This window comes from Staurois parvus, unplaced genomic scaffold (genome assembly GCF_062004578.1).
Source record: "Staurois parvus isolate SC_StPar_1 unplaced genomic scaffold, SC_StPar_1.0 ptg000021l, whole genome shotgun sequence".
Classification (NCBI taxonomy): domain Eukaryota; kingdom Metazoa; phylum Chordata; class Amphibia; order Anura; family Ranidae; genus Staurois; species Staurois parvus.
Window position 1 is genome coordinate 12,695,168 of NW_028317817.1, and position 23,072 is coordinate 12,718,239.

Here is a 23,072-nt window from a genome sequence, read left to right on the forward strand (position 1 = left end):
GAATTGGAAGGAAGAGACACAAGCTCCTCCATACAGCACACAGGAATAGAGCTGAGGCTGTTAATCTACTGGAGGTCCCTCCCGTCGCCATTTTTCTCTTGGTATCAGGAAAACTTGTCAGAAGTGATTCATGCTGATAGCAGAGGAATGAAGCAGCAGACAGAAATAACATTTAGTGCTGTTAATTGAGACACATACACATTATGTTGGGATATGCTTTGTTCATTTATCATGTCTAAGGTTTACAGTCACTTTAAGGCTGTTTTCACAATAATCACTTATTGTTCAGTTCTTCAGTTTAAAAAAAAGCGGAAGAAAAATGCATCCCTTTAAATGGAACTCTTTACACCTGAACAAAAGCACATCAAAAAATGATCAGAAAGTGCTATTTAAACGTGCACCAAACATGCACCAAAAAGGCAGCAAGCAGGACTTTTAAAAACACAACTGAAACGCAACATTGGATTTAAAATGGATGCATTTTCTCCCACTTTTCTTTCACCTTTTTTTGTTTGTTTTTTTTTTTTTTAACTGAAAGGGCCCTCAGTCAATGGGAAGGCATCCAAAGTGCATCAGAAGCTGACCAGTGTGAAAGCAACCTAATGTGAGATCAATAAGAATTGAAAATAACAGTCACATGGTTGATATAAGGATCCTTATTTCTGTGTTAGAGCCCTTAGGCTGCATTCACACTTGACTGATTTGTAGCTTGAAGCTCCAAAAACGCTCAAACTTAAAAAAATCAATTGTTCTTTATGGTGCCTGCTCACACCTGATCCTGTGAATAGGTACCATAAAAAGCAATTGATTTTTTTGTAACCCCTTGATGCCGAGCGTACGCAAATATGCGGTCTCTCAGTGGCTGGGCCTTGACGTAGAGCGGCTGCATATTTGTGTACCATTTGAAAACACATGTGCAGAGAGCGTGCACCCTGAGCGCTCCCAGCACATATGTCGGTGTATCACGGAATTCGATCATGTGACCACCGTGACAGCGAATCACAGCGGTCACATGACCCTAAAACCCTGCCCTGCCTCCTGGCGTCTGAAACCCTTTAAAGGGCCAGGAGCCGCCGGTGTGAAGGGGTTAAGTTTGAGCATTTTCGGAGCTTCAAGCTAAACATTGCTCAAGTGTGAATGCAGCCTCTTTAAAAGTCTTAAAAAATAAAACTTGTCACTTTGTCCACTTTTGTTTGGTTCAAGTGAGTCTTGCACTCCTATACAAGTCAATAGGCATGCAAAACCCATTTGAAGCAGGTCAGAAGCAGGTCAAATTCATCTGTCAGTGAATTCTGACTGATCTCAGAAGTGTATCGAGCTAATGCCATCAACACAAGCCCAACAGGCCCTAAAAAACATATGATATTTGCTGAGCTGCCCCTCTGCTCCATTCACCTGTGGGAAGCCTTGAAAATAACCGGAATATTTGTGTATGATGGCGCATATGACCTTCTCCCTTTCTTACCAGGATGCAGTGATCTTTGGCCAACTGCCAGACACGAACATCATATCAAGCTGTAGAAGGGAGAAGGTCAGAAGACCTTCCAACACGGAGCTTACCCAGGGATTAGACATAGGGCTCCAGCAGGCTAACAAGGTGATGGGGAGCTCAGGGAATATCAGTGCGAGTGGAGGGGGAAGAGCAAAGTGAGCTATCAAGAGAACCTGTCACTTTGATCTTAATGGGCAAAGTGACCAGTTTTGTTTTTTTTTTTTAAAGAAAGAAAAAAAAAAAAAAAAAAAGATTGTGTATTTACTGTTGGAATAAACTGCTTTTTAACCTATAGCTGCTTTTACCGAGAATGTAAATGAAAGAACACAGACACAGTTAACCCTTGTGAAAATCTCAGCCCACATGCTCATTGGCCAGTTTACTTCCAGCAATGATAAATGTGTAAGGCATTTCACATACCATCCCTGGACATGCCGACAGACAAACATTTCTTGAAGCGGCATTGCTGGCAGCGATTTCGGTTCATCCTCATGATAGAACAGCTCTGATTCTTGAGGCACTTTTTGTACTGGATGTTTTGTTGTATGCTTCTTCTGAAAAAACCCTATGAACACACAATAACCCCTTAACCAATAGATATATAAATATATCCGTGTGCATGTATGTGTGCCATTTATTGTAACGGAGTCAGCATGCAGAATTATCTGGCAAAAAAAAAATCTGGGAGCGAACAGGATAAATTAAAGAAAATAAAAATCTTAAACCTCTATTATAATAAATCTAAATATAATTAATAGTATTCTGCACTGAAGTGACTGATCCAAATGCCAATCATGAAGGTAATAATGCCCTATCACCACCACATCAAAATATTTACCAGATTCCTCACAACTTTAGTTTACCATTTGAATTTTGAATCACCACTAGAGTTTATAACGGCCTTTCTCAAATATCTTACTCCAGAGGAACCCTTAAAATAATTTCAGATCTTGCATTCTAAAACAACCGTATGCCATTAACACAGGTAATGTTGGCATTCTGTATATGCACTTTTTTTTATATAGGAAATTTTTTTGGACAGCTTGATCTGCATACAAACTGTACAGAAAAATACTCAAAGAAAATAAAACATAAAAAGGAATTTATATATGAAATGCTACTATTAAAAGTATTAATTGCATAAAGCTGAAAGAATGCATTCTTGTTTTAACTTTTTTTTTCAAAGGTCATATTTGTAATGCTCATAAATTATGCCTAGTTGGAACATTAAGGCGATTGTAAAGGCTAATTTTGTTTTCTGTTAAAAAAGAGGTTTATACTTACCTGCTCAGTGCAAGGAGATTGCACAAAGCGGACCCTCGCCGTCTCTTCTGGGGGTCCCTCGACAGTGTTTGCTCCTTCTCTTTTGTTTGTGCCAAGTGGTTTGCTATGGGAGCACACGTACGGGGGCACTCCTGAGCCAGGCTGTGTGTGTCTATAGACACACACACACACATCATGGCTCGGCCCCGTCCCCTCCTCACTGGACTTGATTGACATCAGCAGGAGCCCAAGGCTCCCGCTGTGCTCATTCTGTCCTGTGAGACCAGAAAGAGAGACCAGTGCTGCAACCAAAACTGCAGGGTTGAGTCACAGACCAATTTATTTGATAGCAGGGTATAATTTTTTTGCCATGGCATGTGCACAACCACCTCAGGCCACTGCGTTGGGTTAAGAAGGGTAGTCAGGGTTCAGTAAAACCACGGCTTAACCTCCTATTTTAGCTGCCTCCATCTGAAAATGGAAACAAGCTTTAAATCCTAATTCTTTATAACCCAGTGGCCATGTATTCTACCTCTTAACTGATATCTTTACAGATATCACATCTTTAATGTATTGTGTCAAGTTTTTACAGCAGTATCATTTCTCCAACGTCACCAGGTTCAAAGCATTAGTACACAGGTATCACGGGAAAGTTTTCAAACTGTTCTTGAATTACTAAAAAAATTTTTTTTGCCCCAAAAACTGTAGAGATATTTAGCCCTGGTTCACACTGCTGTGACTACTCATGTGACTCCCATGACGTGCGACACAAAATATTGCATAACAATTCAAAACACCTTCATATCAATGGGTGCCATCTTAACAGCTGTGACTCAAGTCGCAACAACAAAAAAAAATTGTTTCTGCATTACTTTTTTGACACTTCCTTGCAACATGAGTGCTGAAGACTGCAATGTTAAAAATCACATACCTTGCACGGAAATAATTTGTCTTATCTTTGCAACCTTGGCTGTGACTTCAAAGGATTTTGGAAGTTCGATAATATGTGTCACACTCTGTATTGTTATGACTGGCGAAAGTCGCAAACCATCAGTCGTATGAAAGTCACACCAAAGCCGCAAACAAATCAAAATGCAATATCACACAAATCTGGAGTCGCAGCAGCGAGAACAAAGCCTTGCAGTGTGGCAGAGATGTAAATATAAATTCTCAAGGAATAGTGTTGAGACCAACTGTGTATGACACAGAAGCAGACACAAACCATACACTGCTTTCGCTATTTTTTTACTAATGACAATTTATAGGCCAAACCAGCTGTGTGAATTGTTGGATTATATAGCAGCTGGATAAAAGCCTATACATTTCAGCTGCATATGTGAAACACATGAGCAGTTCTGGATAAAGAATGGACCAGAGAATAACAGAAACAGATCCTTCTTAAAAAAAACCAAAACATTTTACTCTCCTTTTGTAAAATATCTATAGATCTGGAGGATCTTGTGGAAGGGGAGATTTTTTTAACAAATCTTAAGTCTCACGTAATATGAATAGAAGTTGGTATGAGAAAGAGCAAATCTTTACCTTACATCCCTCACAGGCGTGGACTCCATAGTGAAATCCGGAGGCTACATCTCCACACACCTTACACAGAAGTATCATCCCATTGAATTCTAAAATATAAAAATTACATCGGAGTCAGACATAGTTATACAAAAGCATATTAAAATGTTAAATAAAAAGGTAATAATGCATATATTACTTTTTAAAGATAGGGCCAGTATACTGTCCTTCAGACTTCAGGGGGCCTGGACTTTGGCCAGTGGGAGTAGCAATTGCCTCAGGCCTGGTGGTCAGTGGGAGTTCCCCATCATTAATGTTAATGGGGGGGAAATGATACCCCATCATTGGTGTCAGTGGGAGGGGGGAATAGTGCCCCATCACTGGTGTCAGTGGGAGGGGGGAATAGTGCCCCATCACTGGTGTCAGGGGGAAGGGGGGGGGGGGGAATAGTGGTGCTAGCAGAGAGCAGAGGGATGAGTCTCTCAGTGTGCTGCTGCTCCTTCACGATCTAGTCACAGGCCTGGGTGAGCTGTATAGACAGCTGTATTGCTCAACTATAGTATAGTCTGCAGACAGGTCTCAGGAAGCATAAGAGCGTCTAGATTGTAAGACTGGCTGAACAAAGTTACAATTGTACATCTGTTCATAAATATGAATTTCAACTATGTATTTAGCTGCATGCCTGAAAGTGGTAATATACCCAAAAGCAAACATTAATGATATTGTAGCTTGCCAATTCTTAGATGTGCTGGCTGCTTTAGTTTTCCCTTGCAGATGTAGCAGTTATAGGCTTGAGACAAACCATTTACCACTGACGGGCGCTTACAATGATCAGCTTTTATATATTCAAGTAAAATCTGTATGCCGAAAGGAAAAAACTATTGCTGTAACTGCCTATAAAGTGTGAACTAGAGTTTGGTTCAATTTGTAGCTGTAACTAAATCTGCTCATCCATCTAACACTCCCACAGACTGACAATGCACCTGTTCAAAGGTGCCCCCTAAGCTCATTCATCCGGAGTGGGGGCACTCTAAACCAGAAGGTGGGTGTGTTACTGACCAAATCACCAAGTGAAAGCAGAGGTAGAGAAGCCTAAAAAAGAAAACTAATGCAGAAATCATATCTAATGATTGCTAAGCTGCAATATATTATATTTTTGGTTTAAAGGATACGTTCACATTTGGGAACATGTTACATGGTCCACCTGTTTTTAGGGTGGAATACGTAACATGCTCCAATAGCTGCAGCCGTGCAGCGCCCTCCCCCCGACAGTACGGGGAGGCTTCTCCACGTACTATACATCAGATTTGAAAACAGTGCGGCCAAGCTACAAGTCCAGGCAGCCTTAGCGGTTGTCAGCTTGCAGTTTTATTATTATACAGTGTTTATATAGCGCCAAAAAGTTTGCTCAGCACTGTACATTGTAGCGGGGGACAGTACATGAGACAATACAGTAAAAATACAATACATGAGGGGTTCGAGGGCCCTGCTCTTTGGAGCTTACAATCTAGGAGGGAGGGGTAGTGGTACAGGAGGAAGTGGCTGTGGGGGATGGAGTGGTTGGAGGAGGGGAGGAGATCGGCTGTTAGGTGAGGGCGGGGTAGGCTTCCCTGAAGAGATGGGTTTTCAGGATGCGCCTAAAGGTGAGGAGGGTAGGTGACAGTCTGATGGATTGGGGTAGTGAGTTCCAGAGGATGGGGGAAGTCCTGGAGTCAGGCATGGGAGGAGGAGACTAGGGAGCTAGAGAGTAGGAGGTCTTGTGAGGAGCAAAGAGTTTTCAAATAACTACCACGGCGCTGTGGAGCTTCCTGTCAGAATATCTGCTTGCTCGTACATCCCATACGGCAAGCAGATATTCTGACAGGTCTGCAGGAGTCCTGCATGGCATCAGAAATCTACTAATCACTGGTGCAATGCTTTCCAGGCTCCCTTGGACAAAAATAATAAATGCACATTTTTTTTACCTGCAACAAAATGTTAATTATTTTTGTGCAAAAGGTGAACTTATTATTTAATACTTCTTGAAGTTCAAGTTAAATGCCATCCATCATCAGGTTTACTAACTGCAAACGTTTAATTTCAGGATACTCATTACTCACTTGAGGTGAGGCCTCCATGGCCTTTGGTCAGGATTGCTGCACTTGTGTAGGTGGTCTTTATGCACAGTGTGTCCACCTGTTGGTTCCTCTGAGATTCCTCCAGGTTGGAGAGGAGGTTTCCACTGGAAAGGTCACTTCTTTTGGTGTTCCTATTGCCACTGCTGCCACTGCTACTCCCCTCAGAGGCAGAGCTGCTGGGGGAAGATGGCAGAGAGGACGAAGACTGGAAACTGCTATTGGAACTCTCGCTGTGGCAGGAGGAAGGGCTAGAGGCTGAGCTGGAGGAGCTGATGTATGCAATGACACCACCTACACCAAAAAATGTAAAACCAATTAATGATTGAAGCAGTTACATTATCAAAGATATTGCACAGTTTAGACAAGTAAAACCCACATGCTTATAAAGAGTTTTGATCGATCTGGACTTTGGATCTCCAACTGACTGGGTCAGAAAGATGTCTAAAGAATTACCTGAATAATAGCTGCAAACACTGCAAAGAATAAACATCTTATGAGTGTATCCACCGCACTGCCTCTTCAATATCTGATCATGGATAAGCAGATATTGACAGGCAGCAGGAATTGTGCTTGCTTCATACTAGGATGATCAATAAAAACGTTGAAAATAAGCAGTAACTAATGTTCCTAAACTGAGAGCTTTGCATTTGATACAGTTCCAAATAATGAATACTAACGTTGTGCAAGCTAGGATTTAAAGTGGTTGTAAAGGTTCAAGGTATTTTTATCTTCATACATTCTATGCATGAAGGTAAAAAACCTTCTGCGTGCAGCAGCCACCCCCACAAGCCCCCCAAACACTTACCTGAGACCTTTCTCGATCCAGCGATGTCTGCGAGAGCCTCGGATCTCTGGGGACTCTCACTCCTGATTGGCTGAGGCCATCACAGCCAGTGAGTCAATCAGGAGAGGGAGGGGGCAGGGCTGAGATGCAACTGAGTGTGTGAATGGACACATAGAGCTGTGGCTCCGGAGCACGCCTGTTTGGGTCACCCCAGAGCAAGGTGCTTGTTCTGGGCACTCCCTAGGTGGGAGGGACCAAGAGCATGGACAGGGGGGCCAAGAGCATGGACAGGGGGCCAAGAGCATGGACAGGGAACCAGAGAAGAGGAGGATCAGGGCAGCTCTGTGCAAAATCACTGCACAGAGCAGGTACGTATAACATGCTTGTGATTTATAAAGACAAAAAACAAAAAAAAAAAAACAAAACAGAAGACTTTAATATCACTTTAACCCCCAGGTGGTTCATTGGATATGTAGTTGGCTAAAGGATAGATACCAGAGTGTGCTTGTAAATAGGGTTCACTCGCAACAGACTAGTCACTAGTGGTGTACCACAAGGCTCTGTACTAGGTTATGTTCTATTTAATCTATATGTAATTGATCTAACCAAAAAGGTTTTTTGGGCAAGTTATGTCTTTTTGCTGATGACACAAAAGGTGTGTAAATCAGGTTGATCTCTCTGGAGGGGTCGGTAACACGAAACATGATTTGGCATAGCTGCAAAGAAGTGGAAACTTCAGTTCAATGTTTCTAAATGTAAAATAATGCACCTAGGGAAAAAGAATCCCTTGAGAGAGTACAACATTGGGGGTACAGTGTTGGGCAGCACTAAAGAGGAAAAGGATTTGGGGGTACTTATTCCAGATGATTGTAAAATGAGCAAACAGTGTGACCAGGCAGTGGAGAAAGTGAATAGAATTCTAGGATGCATCACTAGAGGGGTCACCAGCAGGAGGAAGGAGGTCCTGATTCCCCTATATAGATCTTAGGTGAGACCTCATTTAGAATACGGTGTCCAGTTCTGGAGACCTCACTTACAAAAAGATATTCATAAGATAGAACGAGTCCAGAGGTGGGTAAAAAAATGCTGAAAGGTCTGGAGGATAAAACATCAGGAGAGACTTCAGGAACTTAATACAGTCTGAATAAAAGAAGGGAAACATGGAGGAGACATGATGGAAACCTTTAAATACATCAAGGGGGTGAATGAGGTTCAGGGGGGAAGTATTTTCAATATGACGGTGAGTTCAAGAACATGGGGACATGACCTCAAACTAACTGGAGGAAAGTTCAAAACTAATCTTAAAAAGTATTATTTTACTCCAGGAGTAGTTGATGCTTGGAATAAACTTCCAACAGAGGTAGTGAGCCAGTCAACAGTACATGGCTTTTACACCTGATTGTGTACTCTTTACAGTCTATAAGTCTATTTGCCTTTAGTAAATCCAAACGACTGTCATGCATTTTTGGTTATGAGGATTGATTTCCTGCAGTGACATAATTGTCGGTGTACTTTAAAAAGGATCTAGGGGCTGAAAATGCATGAAAAAATCATTAAAGAGCACTATTCTTACATTTTAATAAACTTTAATAGGGCTCACAACACTTGAAAATGCCCAAAAAAAAACAAAACATGCCCCATTTATTTTTTAAAGGCAACACAACACATAGATGTGAACAGCCTCATTGAGTAACGTGTGCCTGTGGCACATTTGCTGTTTTGCATTTTGGCCCACACACTAAAACACGAAAGTGTGAACAGGGCCTAAGACTTTGTTAGTTTTGCTAATATTACATCTTAACTGGACATGTATTATATGCTACAGAACTGCATTAAGCACTAGATAGAACATATAAGCTACATCCAACACATAGAGATTAATTGGGAGTTCTGAGGAACAGACCTCTGTAACAGAACCAACCCAGACTGCGCTTGAACACTTCCGTTACAATACCGCTTCCCCGTCCGAACACTTGCAACAGACACAACAGCTGACCATAGAAAACTACTTTACTTGAACACAGATACAAGATATATACACTCAGGGGACAATCCCCCCTCCCTGCATAATGACACAGGGCGGGGCAATCTACATTTAGTAACAAGAGACACACAGGTATTCAAACTTCACACCAGCAGACAGTCCCATCAGGAGGGACAGCTGCTGGAGTCCTTCCTCCCCCCCCCCCCCACGAAGCTAATACACAAACACATACATCCCATAATAGTTTGCTCCCAAGCCAGACAAACAATAGAACAGTGGGATGCAGCCACGTAACAAACAATCAACAGTCTGAGAGAAAGCCCACACAATGTTAGGACAGATCACCCTGTACCCCTAACAGGCACAGGGTGATTTACACATAAGAGGGATATGGGGAGCCAAGACAGGGGTCTCCCCACCTCTCCAAAGTCAGTTGTGTTCCATGGCCCCCCACCCAAAGTGACTCCTGTCACAACCACTTGCTCTGAAATGCGTAGACCCATTTATGCCAACAAACTGGGACTGGTGTATCTATATCAAAGTACCAAATAATGATGGTGGTTGTCTAAGTGTATTTAATGTATGTCCTGATGTGATGACTGTGTATAGGTTTTTATTATGTTGTATTTAATAAGATGTGAACTTTTTATTTGTGACATGTGGTTGACAGATTATTTGTGGACTTTGGAATTTTGAGTGTGACCCACGATAAATACTTAATGGCCCCTGCTCAGGCTAACAAGGTCCGATTAATTAGATGCCAGGCTTGTCAAGACCCAAAGAACACTGTAGAAACAGGAAGAGATAGCCCGACTGCCACACACCTTGCCCAGCCCAAGTGGTTAGCAGGTAAAAGCAGCCTCACCTCGATTCATCCAAACTATGCCCTCAACATGTGTTGGATGAATCAAGCGCAGGCTTTTACCTGCTAACCACTCGGGCCGAGTGAGGTGTGCGGTGGTCGGGCTATCTCTTCCTATTTCTACAGTTTTGGAATTTTGAGTCTTATTTTTATCTAGGATATTTGCTGCACAAACCTTTTTTTTTTACAAGTATAAACCCAAACCCCTTTTTTTAACAGAGTTGAATACCTTTGTGTAAAATCCTGCTAGAGTCTTTCCTCTCAGGCTGTGTGACTTTGTAGAATGATCAGACACGTGTCACGTACTCAGTAAATGTGATAAAGGTATGTAGAATAAGGGCTCTGAAGGAGTTCACCTCCAATATTTCACCTAGGCCAGGGCATACATTGCTATGTGTAAGTAGAATGAATAATAACCTGCTATTTTTACTCCATATACTGTGTTATACTGCCTATTTGTTATTAAATTCTGTCAAGCAAAGTTGTATGGAATGCAACTGTTGCTTTACTGTGTGGGATTTTCTGTTACAGTTTACCATAAGTAAAAGTATTTAAAGCGGAAGTAAACTTCACTTTTGAAGCTATACATACAGGCAAGCCTATAATAAGGCTTACCTGTAGGCACAGTAAATATCTCTTAAGGTGCGGTGTTCAGGAGATATTCACACTGAATGCAGCCAGTGACGTCCCTTCACATGACTCCCGTGTACATGCATGGGAGTGACATCATCATGGCTCAGCCATTCAAAGGAACAGAGTAGGGTTTCATAATTTTTTATCATTGATTACTTGGACGAATATTGTTTTGATTAATTGGATAAAAACCTAAAAAAAAAATGTTTGCTGTATAATTTAATACAGAATGTAAGGTAGTTTATTCTTGAATATCTATATGTAGTGGTAAATATTAATAACCAGTTATATCAAGACTTGACCCATTTGCTTTGAATCTAGGAGCCAGCTAAAAAAGTTAAGAGCCATGTTTTTTTTTTAACTAACAAAGCTTTATTTTCAATGACAACACCCCTTCTCTTAAGTAGCCAGAAGCCGGCTAAACGGCCAGCTTCTGTTGAAGGGGCATAACAGAAAAAGGTCTTCCAAAAACAGCATCCAACCAGCACTTTCAGCAAATGGCTGTGAGCGCTGACCGGTGTGCCCCCCTTTCAGAACACAATAGCTGTATTATATAAATGTTGGAGATCAAACCTGCTCAGCACAGGATCCTCTGCAGATGGCAGGGCTCTGGGGGCCCCTGTCATACCGCAATCCTGCTCCTCTAACTCCAGTGAGCTAGTCTAGCCCTGAACACCATAATACGATCCATGCCATGGCAGAGAGAAGGAGAAGGAGCGGAGAGATCTCAGGTGTGCAGGCATGGCTAGGGGAAGGAGCAGGTGGAACTGCCCCCTTGGCACAGAAGAAAAGGCAGAAATGGTGCCAGCACCTGCCACTCATCTCCTCACCCCCCAGATGGTATGAATCAGGTATTGAGTTGAACCCCCCCATCAGATCTTACCTGGGAGATGAGCTCCTTCACATCGGCAGCCACATTAACGCTGTAGATGGAATCTTTCCCAACATCACATCCCCCAATACTCCCTAGACATTAGAGCTCAGGTACTTCTCTCTGCAGCAGACAAAGAGCACACCTTTGCAGAGGAGGGATGGCGGTTGCGGCAATGAGCTCTCCCCCATCCCTCAGTCCCCTGGCTCCAATTGTCCAGATGGCATGGACGGCAGCTCCGCTCTCCTTCGCTTTCCTCTGCCACCAATGGACACCTGCTTTCCAAAAGGCCAGCTGATTGGGGGACCAAGGCAAGCTGTGTCAGGTGGATGGATCCATCCAACTCCTCTTCTCCATGGGCCGCCAGAGATCCCTAGCTGGACTGCACTCTGCTGGCCGCTCACTCCTCCCGCAGTGTCAGCGGCTGTCCCATTGCTCTCTTCCTGCTCCATCCCCGGTTCTGTCATCTTCATCCCTGCCACCTTTAATAGCATTCCCCATAATGATGATGCCAAGCAGTGCTCTGTGTCCAGAGGGCCTACAAACTCTGGACTGCCTCCACCTTCCTGGCCAAGACCCGGCCTGAAGCCTGCCCTGTAATGGCAGCTGAGGCACCTGTCACTGACAAAAGCCTAGGTGCCAGAACACAATTTCTAGTCACCATGGTGACCTGGTGTCTGGGATTGTCGAGCCCTGACATTTATGGTTAGGGAACAAAATATCTAATCCACTCTGAGAATAAAAGACAGACAAGATGTATATACTATTAGGATGTTGAATCTGGTATATATCAGACTCAAAGATCAACATTTTTAACCAAAGAAAAAAAAAAAAGACCTAAAACATAGTTTTTCAGATTTGCAGGCAGGACTGTGATATAATATTATGCATGACAGACTCACTTGGCATAGGTACTTAACTTCATACAACCTACCTATTCCTGCTATATCTTATGCTGGCCATACACAAACAAATTTTTGTGTTTTATAATTTTTGTTTTAAGTATGTTCATTCAATTTTCTAATCATTAGTTGGGTCAAATCGACATTCCAGGACCAACACCACTTGGCAAAGCCAGCTACAGGTGGGTGCAGCATGGTGTAGCCACACTGAATACACCGAGTCTGGTTGCAATTAACAAACTTGTATTGAAGGAGCGGCTCAAAGATACAAACAGCACAGCTGGAGGGTTTCCGGCTAGGAACACTCACAGTTCTTTGCCAAAAATGTAGAGTGGAGAAGGTTCTGGTGCACCGACAGTGTCGATCTCCAAGGGTGGAATGCAGCCTGGCCAGTCTGAGCCCAATGGAGGATTCCTAGGAAGGATAGCATGTCCCTACTTATCTGGAACCTTTCCCTACTGCTATTCACTTTTCCCAGACAGACAAGTGACCTGTCTCTAACCTTTCCACTCTCAAAAATGTGCTCCAAGCCAGGGGTCAGGATCCTAAATAGACTCTGCACGACCCAAGGAGGCCACCAGAGTAACATGGGGAGGCAGCGTCCAACCAGATCGCTTCTCTAAGGACCCAGGAAACCATAATGAAATATGTACCTCTTGACTTCCTCTCCCTCTGCAGTGACACTGGGGTTGAGCGCCACCTGCAGTGGAGATAAGAGACTGCTTCTGCCTACACAGCAGTAAAACGGTAATTCTCTTTTTAGCCATCTGTTTGGGTGGCATTCTGACAACTACTGTCAAGCTTGTATTCTTCCTTCTGAGCACCAATGTAAGAGGCATTTTTGCCACTGGCCCCAATAAATACATTTAGTAAAAGGTTCCCAAGACCTGAACCTTTTTTGCAGATTCATCTGGGAAAAAAAAAAAAGATTGAGAAAGGCTGCTCTAGAAGACAATGCTGCTTCTCTATAGATAAAATACATCTGAGTGAGCGTTGTCACCCCAGGACAGGAAGTGTGTTTTCTGAATAGCTCACTGATTGCTTTGACTTGTTGTCTGGAATTGTTTAAGCTTGAAGGCAATGTGACCTGGTAGAATAACCCAAAAAAATGTGTCAGAGTTTGACAATTGATTATAATTTTACTTGAGGGCTCCACTTAGAGTAATTGTATTTCTGGATTTTTTTTTAAGTTGTCAAGGGTTGGTGTGGACAGAGACTAGCATGCCTTCCCTGACTCACTATAATCTTAACCTCTTCCCACCGGCCGTATGCATATACGCAGCCTTTCGGCGGGTGGGCCTTAAGGCCGAGAGGTTGCATATGTATGTACCAAAATGTAAACAATGCTGTGTCGAGAGCACGTGCCCTGTGCACTCCTGGCACAGTTATCGGCGGGTAACGGAAAGCTCCTGATCTCTACTTCCAATGGGGAGCTTTCTAATCATGTGAGCGCTGTGACAACCAATCACGGTGGTCACATTACCGAAATGCCCGCCTCCGAGCCGGTGGGAAGGGTTTAAGGCATACCTGTATAATTCAGCCAACTATAAGTACTTATGAACACTATAAAAGGCAAACACAAAGCTTCCAAAATTGCTCATGAGCCTCCCACCATGCATAACATATGGGTTTAAGCAGACCATATCACAGTAGAATTTGTTCATTTTTCTTTGTAAGAACATTTGTTTGTTTTTCTAATTATTAGTGGGGTCAAACCAACATCCACTTTCTACCTCAGTAATAGGAAAATTTAAAGGTGCAGGATGGAAAATTTGTCTTGAAAGTACAGTGTATAAGGTTTTCATTTGGTAAGGTTCATTCATTCCAAAAATGTTAAAAGCAAACAAAATCTTGAGCTACTTTTAACGAATGTACTAAGAATTTTCGTATGAATTTTCATTTGACATTCTACTAGTGTATACTCTGCTTTACACTAAGCATATATTGCCATTTCCATTTATAGAAGGTCCTTCTGCCAACGTAATAAGTTACCAAAACAACCAGTTACGGTCACATGCAACCGTAAGGTTTAGCCCTGATGCATAAGGCAGGCCAGAAATTATGATTTTTTCCCTTTCTCTTTCTGCTACAGGTTGAAGGAAAGAAAATTGCTCAATTTTCCCATCAACAACAGCGTGGGGAGGTTTCCTCACTGGCAAAATACAATGATCACTGCTGTCAGCTATAGGGTGGTATATGGATATCAGGTCGGTGATGTACTTTGGGGCAGTGTTATGGACAGCTTTGTACGTCAATGTTAGTAATTTGAATTTTATGCGTTGAGCAATTGGAAGCCAGTAGAGGGATTGGCAGAGGGGGGTGGCGGAAACAGAGCGGTTAATAAGGTGGATGAGTCTGGCCGCAGAATTCAGGATAGACTGAAGCGGGGATAGCCTGTGATGATAGACCCCTCCTGCAAAAATAGATCAGCAGCAATAGATTCCCATCAGTTTTCATCAATAGACCCTCCAGCGCACCCCAGCACTCCTTGCCATTACATTTATTCAGTAATGTAGGTGCCGGAACTGCATTCCCCCAAGTTCCCCCTGAAAAAAGCCCTGCTCAAGACTGCCAATATATGTTAGAATGCAGGGGCCCCTGGGCAATAGGGGATCATGGGGCCCCTGTGTCCTTGCCCAAACTCAAAAAAGCCTATGAAAAAGGTACCAGGGGCATCTCATGGGGCCCCCTACTGACCCCGGGCCCTCGGGCAGTGCCCGAGTTTCCAAATGGTCAGTCCGCCCCTGTTAGAATGTTACCTGCTAGTACTAATAATGACCTTAAAAACACTTCAGTTTACTCCATTATTCAATGAAAAAAGAACTATAAAACTATAAAAAAAATCTTGAACACAATATGTACCCATCAAAGCTATTCCTGGAACTCGAGGGGCAGATAAAGCAAGGATATAAGCCCCAGAAATGTTCATCTATTGTCAGGAGCTGTTTGGTATTTCAGCACACAGGTTCTGATGACTCCTTAGGTCAGATTGGATGTTACATAATTCCTTAGAAGCAGTCACACTGCCTCTCCATGCTAAAAACACATGTTTAGTTAAGAATGTCCTTGTGTCTCTTTCAAGGGAGATCAAAAGCAGCTGAAACACGTGTTTGCTCCACGCTGAGCATCTCGAACAACATGTGGTGTAACAAGACAAAACAGCCAAGCTCATCGTAATCAATACCACATGTTTACTGCATTGTTTCCCCAATTACTCTCTCTCCAAATGCAGTCCATAACAACAAAATACATTATACCAGGACCTAGATTGCCCACTGAAGAATGAGAAATCTAGATGTACAGAGAATGCAATCCGATTCCGCCAATGCGCTTTACAAATACGAGGAAAGATGAGCATTTGACTGCCAATAAGTAGCAACTGTTTGGCGAACAAATCATTCAACACTATATAAAAATGTCCCAAAGGTTTAGATCAACTGTGGAGCTGACAAGTAATCCAAATAATTTATACGCATTAAAAAAAAAAAAAAAAAAAATTACCATCACAAAGCAACCTCCTCCAACTGTGAGGCCAATCCCTCAAAGTCACTTTTTGATGCAATGCTGTGTCTGGCAGTTACATCAAGTACAATGAGGGACAAATAGTCCTAGGCGGTCAGAGCAGAAGTGGGAGCAGGTACTTGTCAAAATTGGGTACCTGCTCCCCCACTCCTCCCCAAATGCTCCATTTCACAAACAGGAGATGGGGAGGAGGCCTTAAAGCGGAACTTCCCCTTTTGGGTGACTTTTGTTGATCTGCTATGCAGAGCAATACAAAGCAGTGTGCCAGAGCTGACAGGGGAGAGATCTGTATTGTTTGCATACAGACCTCTCCCCCGTCAGTGATACTCGGCAATTGCTGGGTGGCGGAGGGGAATCACCAGCTGGGACAAAATCGGAAAACCAAAATCACACACACACACACACACACACACACACACACACACACACGTGATTTTGCACAGCTCTGCTGCCCTGTAGCAGTATTTCTGGTTAAAGTAAAAAAAAAAAAAAAAAAATCCCCAGAAACGTAATAGAGGGAAAATCTTCCAATGAGGACACTAGTCCTGCTGACCTGGGGGTTACCTTTATTTGGGATTTCCTGACACTTCCTGTTTTGGCTATGGGACAGGAAGTGAAATAAATCTCCCCAATGGGACACAGATGACAAGTAAATCGACAGGAGCTATGATCCTCCCTTACTCTATACAAATTAAAAAAAAAAAACAAAAGGTTCTACTCTAAGACTGAAGAAGAGCTCATAGTTCCTCACTGGATGTGAGGATGCCAAGGAACAACAGCCCACTGCTGGAGTGCAGAAGAATGTGATTTGCCAGGGGAGTGGAGGATCAGGTAACTAAAAGTGTTTTTTCTCTCCCCTGGACAGAAATGAGCAGTAACCCTTGCAGTAAGGGCACATGAACCCTACAAGGGAGGACTTTTTTTGTTTTTAATGATCAATTAGAATAAAAGAAAAAAAAAAAAAATCAGAAACAGAGAATCCAGTCTTTCTTTAATAAATGTCCCCCAGTGAGTTCATGTCTAGTTTGATCTTTGTGGTTGTCACTCAAAAAGCACAGAGAATCCACTAGAGGGCAGGCAAATCGTGTAATACTTGCCCTGTAGCGGATTATTAATAGGAATACACAGAAAATGCAGATGACAACTCAGGATCAGCTGAAAAACTGAATTCCTGCCGATAATGGAAAGTGTAATCCTCACTAGGGACCTGCAACATTATATCAAACTAAGGCCAGACATTAGATTCTCTTTAACAGTTTATTACATTTTGCAATACACACTTGCAGCAGTCCCTCGGATTTTCTTGTATCCATTACACATTTTAGGCTCAGTTCACACTGCTGCAACATACGATCCAACTTGTGAGACCCAAAATCGGATGACATGTGAAATTCAATGCTTCCCTATGACAGCCGTCTTAACTGATACTACACAAGTTGGCATGACTTTAGAAAATTTTCCTGCACAGTATCTCTTAGACGCGAGTACACCACTCACATTTTTGTAAATAATTTATTATATCTTTTCATGCGACAACACTGAAGAAATGACACTTTGCTACAATGTAAAGTAGTGAGTGTACAGCTTGTATAAGGCTCCATGTACACGGAACACTTCTGAACGATGGAAACTGACTGCTGGAAAACGTAGGTTAAAACACATTTGTTTAGCCGCGTTTGCGTTTATTAAAGAACCTCAGGAGACCTTCCAAAATGCCCAGAATGCACTGAAAAATAGTAAAAAACTATTTCAGACATTGTGAGAGAAAGAGAGAGCAGTATTTGTTGAGATTAGCTGTCTTTTTTTTTTTTTCTTTTTTTGTGGTGTTTGGATGTGTTCCAGCTCATTTCTGTGCAGAAATTATTGCAGCAGTGTCTAACATATTTTCTTTCATGCAAAACCTCAAAGTATGTAGTACCAGGCCCATCTGAGTACTGGCAAAACACTTTGCATGCATTTTTCATGATGAAAAAAGGCTCTGGACAGCATCTGGAAATGGAAGAGTTAAAAAAAATGTTCCAAATGTAAACGCTTATAAACGCAGTTAGCCACGTTTACAAGTGTTTGAAACACTGATAAAATCTACTCCTGAATGCAAGTTTGGCGCATTAAAAAAAAAAAAAACGACTGTAAACTCAACTGCCTGTAAACGACACAGTGTACATGGACACATAGGAAAACATTAGGAAGAGTTCAGGGGCTGCTGAAAAAAACAAAAAAAAAAAAAAAAAAAAAAAAAAAAAGCAAAAAAGCTCCTAAACATGAGTTTATCAGCTGCAGTGTACTTGGAGCCTTACAGTGTAAATGTGCTGCCCCCTCAAAATAACTCAACACACAGCCATTCACTTAGACTCTCACATAATCTCTTAGATTGTAAGCTCCAAGGAGCAGGGCCCTCCTAACCCTCTTGTATTGAACTGTATTGTTGCTGTATTGTCTCCCGTTATATTGTAAAGCGCTGAGCAAACTGTAGGCGCTATATAAATCCTGTATAATAATAATAATAGTGGCAACAAAAGTGAGTACACCCCTAAGTGAAAATGTCCAAATTGGGCCCAAAGTGTCAATATTTTGTGTGGCCACCATTATTTTGCAGCACTGCCTTAACCCACTTGGGCATGGAGTTCACCAGAGCTTCACAGGTCCGACTGTGATACAACTTCAATGCCACAGAGTGTAAAAAGCCACATAAAAGACGTATCAAAACTAGACTCTAAAGTTGCACTGAAAGTCGCACAACTCTGGAGTCGAGCTAGTGTGAACCAAGCCTTAAAAGGATAAGTTCACCTTTAGAACAAAAATAATAATTGACCGTCTTTTGCAGGTAAAAAAAAAAATGTTCATTTATTATTTTTGGTTGCAGGAGCATATAAAGCATTTTACCAGCAATCAGATCGCTGGTGCCATGCAGATCTCCTGCAGACTTGTCAGCTTATCTACTTGCACGTATGAGATGTACAGGCAAGCAGATATACTGACAAAATTAATGAACTGTCATGGCGCTCTGCAGCACCATGGTAGTTCTACAGCTTAGGAAAACACTGTGAATGAATGGCGCGGCTGTGTGGGCGGAGTCCCGCACTGCTGCACTTGTTTTAAAAAAGTGACAGATTGTAGAGGGAACTTCTCCCTGAACTACTGTTACAGGGAGGTGGGGTGGCGGCGGGCACGGCTGCAGCATTGAGAACGTTTCATGTTCCACCCTAAAAACAGGTGGAACGTAAAAATGTTCTTCAAGGTGAACTTATCCTTTGAGGAAAGCAGATTACATTAAAAGTTATTACATGTATGACACCGCACATGTCTGGAACCTTTATTTTGTAATCGAGAGTCCACTTGCACCCACATTCATAAAATAAAAGTGTGTATATGAAATGTTTGAATTGAAGGCTGCAGAGCACTGCAGTGCACGGGCCCTTGCATTGTTTACATCCCAGCCCCAGGTCCATACGGAGGTACAAACCTTCTGTTATGGGGCTGCAGGAAGCTGGCACAATCAGAGTTCCTCTGCTGCCATGGCAGATGGAACTTGTATCTTACTTATTCACAGATCCTTCGGAATAGATTGCATAGCTAAGTGAGGGGAGCCATGTTAAATTACAAGAAATCAGCAGGGAGATGTACCCCACAATTCAAATAAATAGGAGGGGGTGGTTTAAGAATGGGGGGGTTGGGGAATGCGACCATGTTTTATTTTACATCTTAAAGATGGCAGCAAAATGAGACACGGTCCAAATTGTGGACTATGCCTTTTAGCTGTGAATGGAGTGAGGAGGGATAAGAATAGGTCATTGCTGTCTACATATCCGTTTGGGAACGTCTTCTCACTTCCTGTTCGGTGGGCACTAGAACAGGAAATAAGAGGAAATCTCCCCAGTGGGGACACTTATGTTCATATGGCCATCCATGGCTGTACAGTGCCCAGATCAGTGTAATTCTGAGGCAGAGGTTGCTAGGCAGTTAAGTTCAGCTATGAGGCCAGTACAAATCAATGACAGGCTGACACTGTCCATGGATGCGCACATGTAATCGCTCAAGAAGCAATTAAATGTGACTGGGGACAGCCTGAATCCAGGACTTCTCATCTGTCCCTAACTGCAGGTAACTGAAGCTTGTGCAATTACACGTGGACAGCTTTGGAGTCTGTAAGGACGTCACTAATCTGTACTGGGTGAGCAGACAAAGCTGAACGTAAAAGTCTGGCTGCACCAGAAATCCGCTGATCTATGTGGTGTATGACCAGGAACTGCCGTGTGACTGAGCCTGACACTGTTCACCTCCTTTGACTTCCTGTCAAGATGACTGGTGTCAGACAGAACAGGAAGTAAGGGGGAATGAGAACCCTGTTCAGGTATTCGACACCAGACAAAGAAATCTCCTCAAAGGAGCAGGGATGACATTTAAAAAGGTGGCAGAGGTTCTGACTCGTCCCTCCTCTACCCAAAACTATGAAAAAGTTTTGACTGCAGCTTGACAGTAAAGGTAATCTAGGATAGAGTGAGGGTGCTTAGAACCCCTGGCAGGTATTTTCTGATATCTGTTTCCTACTGGGGGGTGTCACCCTCTCTATTTGGCTATAGTTACCAGAACCGGAAGTAATGGCAATTCCAAAACCTGTTTTTGTGAAAATTGTCGAAGAGGGAATTCCCCTCACTTAGCTGAGGTTTCCTCTGACTTTCTTCCCTATTCTGTGCTCTAAATTATCAAAATGGTTTGTTTTCAGATGTATATTTAAAGTAGAACCTGAAGTAGTACTAAAGTCCAAACATTCATCTTCTAAATGCTTGTTTTTTTTTTTTTAATAAACAGGTTTAAACTTCCATTGCATAGAGGTCCTGGACCTCCTCTTCTCAGGTGCCCCGCCAGCACTCCTGGTTTTTCCCCTCCACCTAGTGCCCCCATAGAAAGCCTCTTTCTATGGGGGCACTCGCTCCCGAGCCTTGCTGTGTATGTCTATAGACATACACAACAGAACTTGGCCCTGCCCTCCTCTCCCTTCTCATTGGCTTTGATTGATAGCAGTGAGAGCCAATGGCTAAGCCAGTGAGAAAAGGAAGTGAGGGGAGAGAAAAGTTGCAGACGCAGGGATGCTGAATTTATATTGCCCGATGCCCAGGACATTAAAAAGCTCATGGATAATGACAATGGAAAAAACAAATCTAAGGTTATTATTTTGCTGCATGCAACTTTAAGGACCTACTTCCAGGCGCCGGGCAGGTAGTTTTTTTTTTTTTTTTTTTTTAACCTTTAACCCTGCTGCGGGCAAGCAGCAGGGCTCACCTGTCAGGGTGTAGCATTCGGGTGGTAGAGCTGCCGCAATTGCTTCCACACACAGTGTAAGCCCCCACATGTGAACCTCGCCCCGCCCACTGTCTCCCGGGCCCCACTTGATTATCTGTAAGCCCTGGACCAGCTCACTGCCATTGGCTACAAAGGAGGGAGGAGGCGGACACATCCGCTCTCCTCCCCTTCATGTCATTACCTGGAAGTGACATTATGTAGTCACTTCCAGTTCCCCCGTTGAAAGTTTTCCTGGCCATCGAGGCCGGGAAAGAATGTAATGCAGTGCGATGTACACTGCATTACTTTCAGGGGAGGCATCCAGGGTCTTTTAGACCCTGGATATCTCAATAAAGACAACCTGTAACCAAAAATCATCCTCAATGTGATGAAAAAATCATTAGGTAAAAAAAAAAAAATTTTTGTAGATCAGTTACACCCAAGCACAAAACATCCCCCCCCCCCAAAAAAAAAATGTAAAAAAATGTGAGGCCCTCCCCACATATACAAATGTAAAAGCACATGCTGGGGAGCCTACGCATGGAAACATTAATTGCGATACACAGGTTACATATCACCGCGCATGCCAGAACGAGAGCAATAATTCTAGAATGAGACCTCCGTAGACTATACTGATGCCCTTCAAGTGATTTTAAAAGATTCACCTACAGAAAATATGGGGTAGGAGTGCACGCAAATTTAAGGTTTGGCACGTTGGATATCTATTTACTCGCTGCAACCTCATCTTTTATATTTTACAAAAAAATAGGGTAATGTATTGCTTTATTTGCACCCTAAAATTAACTTACTTGTATTTTTTACTGAAATGTTGCAGTAATATCACGTGACAAACAATTGGAACTTCCACCATTTTATTCTCTAGGGTCTCTGCTTTCAGAAAATATATCATGTTTGGGGGTATTATGTAATCTTCAGGCCTAAAATGATTTTTTAAACTTGTGCAAAAAAAACCCGCAAAAACATCTCTGGCAGTGAAAGGGATAAAGGATGAGCCGGACACTTTCCTTTCCTGAGGAGCACCCAATCAGTGCTCATTACACTGCAAGGTCTCTTTCCTCCCTGCTAGTCCCCGGGTGCGGTGCTGGAGACAGGCAGAGAGGGGAAGAGGAGATAAACAGCGCAATATTAAAAACATGAGTTTAATGGCAGGAATACACAGTAAGATAATCGACCGACTTCCTGCTTTTACAGGTGAAACTGAAAGCATTGAAGCCATAGGCTCCTACTGCAGGCAAACTCCTGTGAGGAGAGAGCGGGGGTGTGGCTTACTGGTGCTGTGTGTGTCTATGGACACACACAAATCAATGTGTTACCCCCAAAGAAGCACACATGCCCACGCTGCCTGCTTGCCACCCAGGCTTGCTACATGAAGTACCCAAAGAAGGGGAGGAGCCTACAGCGCTGGCGGGCACTGCAAGAAGAGGAGTAAACCGACATTCCTGTTTCACCACAAGTAATTGCAGACTGTACGGAAAAATACCCGCATCTGCTGGCAACCTAACATTATAGTGAATGAGGCTGGTAGTCGCACCTAGCTGCTCAAAGCCACAGCGGTAATCAGAAGATTCCTCCTGCTACAATTTGCAGCGGCCTAAATCACTGCTGTAAATGCAGCCTAAATGCAGGTTCACATATATAAGGATTGGATATGGTTTGAACCACATCCAAACCACATGACAAGAAAAAAACATTGCTTTCTATGGTGCCTGTTCACATATGTCCGGTGCACTGGCAATGTGGATTCAGTCTTGTCTGAAAAAAAAGTCCTGTATGATTTCTGAGCAGTGGTCTGTGAGTGGGAAAAAAAACATACAATTGTA

General features: G+C 42.8%; 1 protein-coding gene across 1 annotated transcript in view; it reads right to left on the reverse strand.

Annotated features, from left to right (window-relative positions):
* Positions 1-23,072, reverse strand: part of NR1D2 (nuclear receptor subfamily 1 group D member 2) — a 46,915-nt gene that overhangs the window by 18,751 nt on the left and 5,092 nt on the right. The window contains exons 2-4 of the mRNA XM_089690962.1: positions 6,376-6,684; positions 4,298-4,386; positions 1,913-2,057 (exon numbers count right to left, since the gene is read on the reverse strand). Coding sequence (XP_089547088.1) covers positions 1,913-2,057; positions 4,298-4,386; positions 6,376-6,684 — 543 coding nt within the window. The remainder of the gene's footprint in view (positions 1-1,912; positions 2,058-4,297; positions 4,387-6,375; positions 6,685-23,072) is intronic.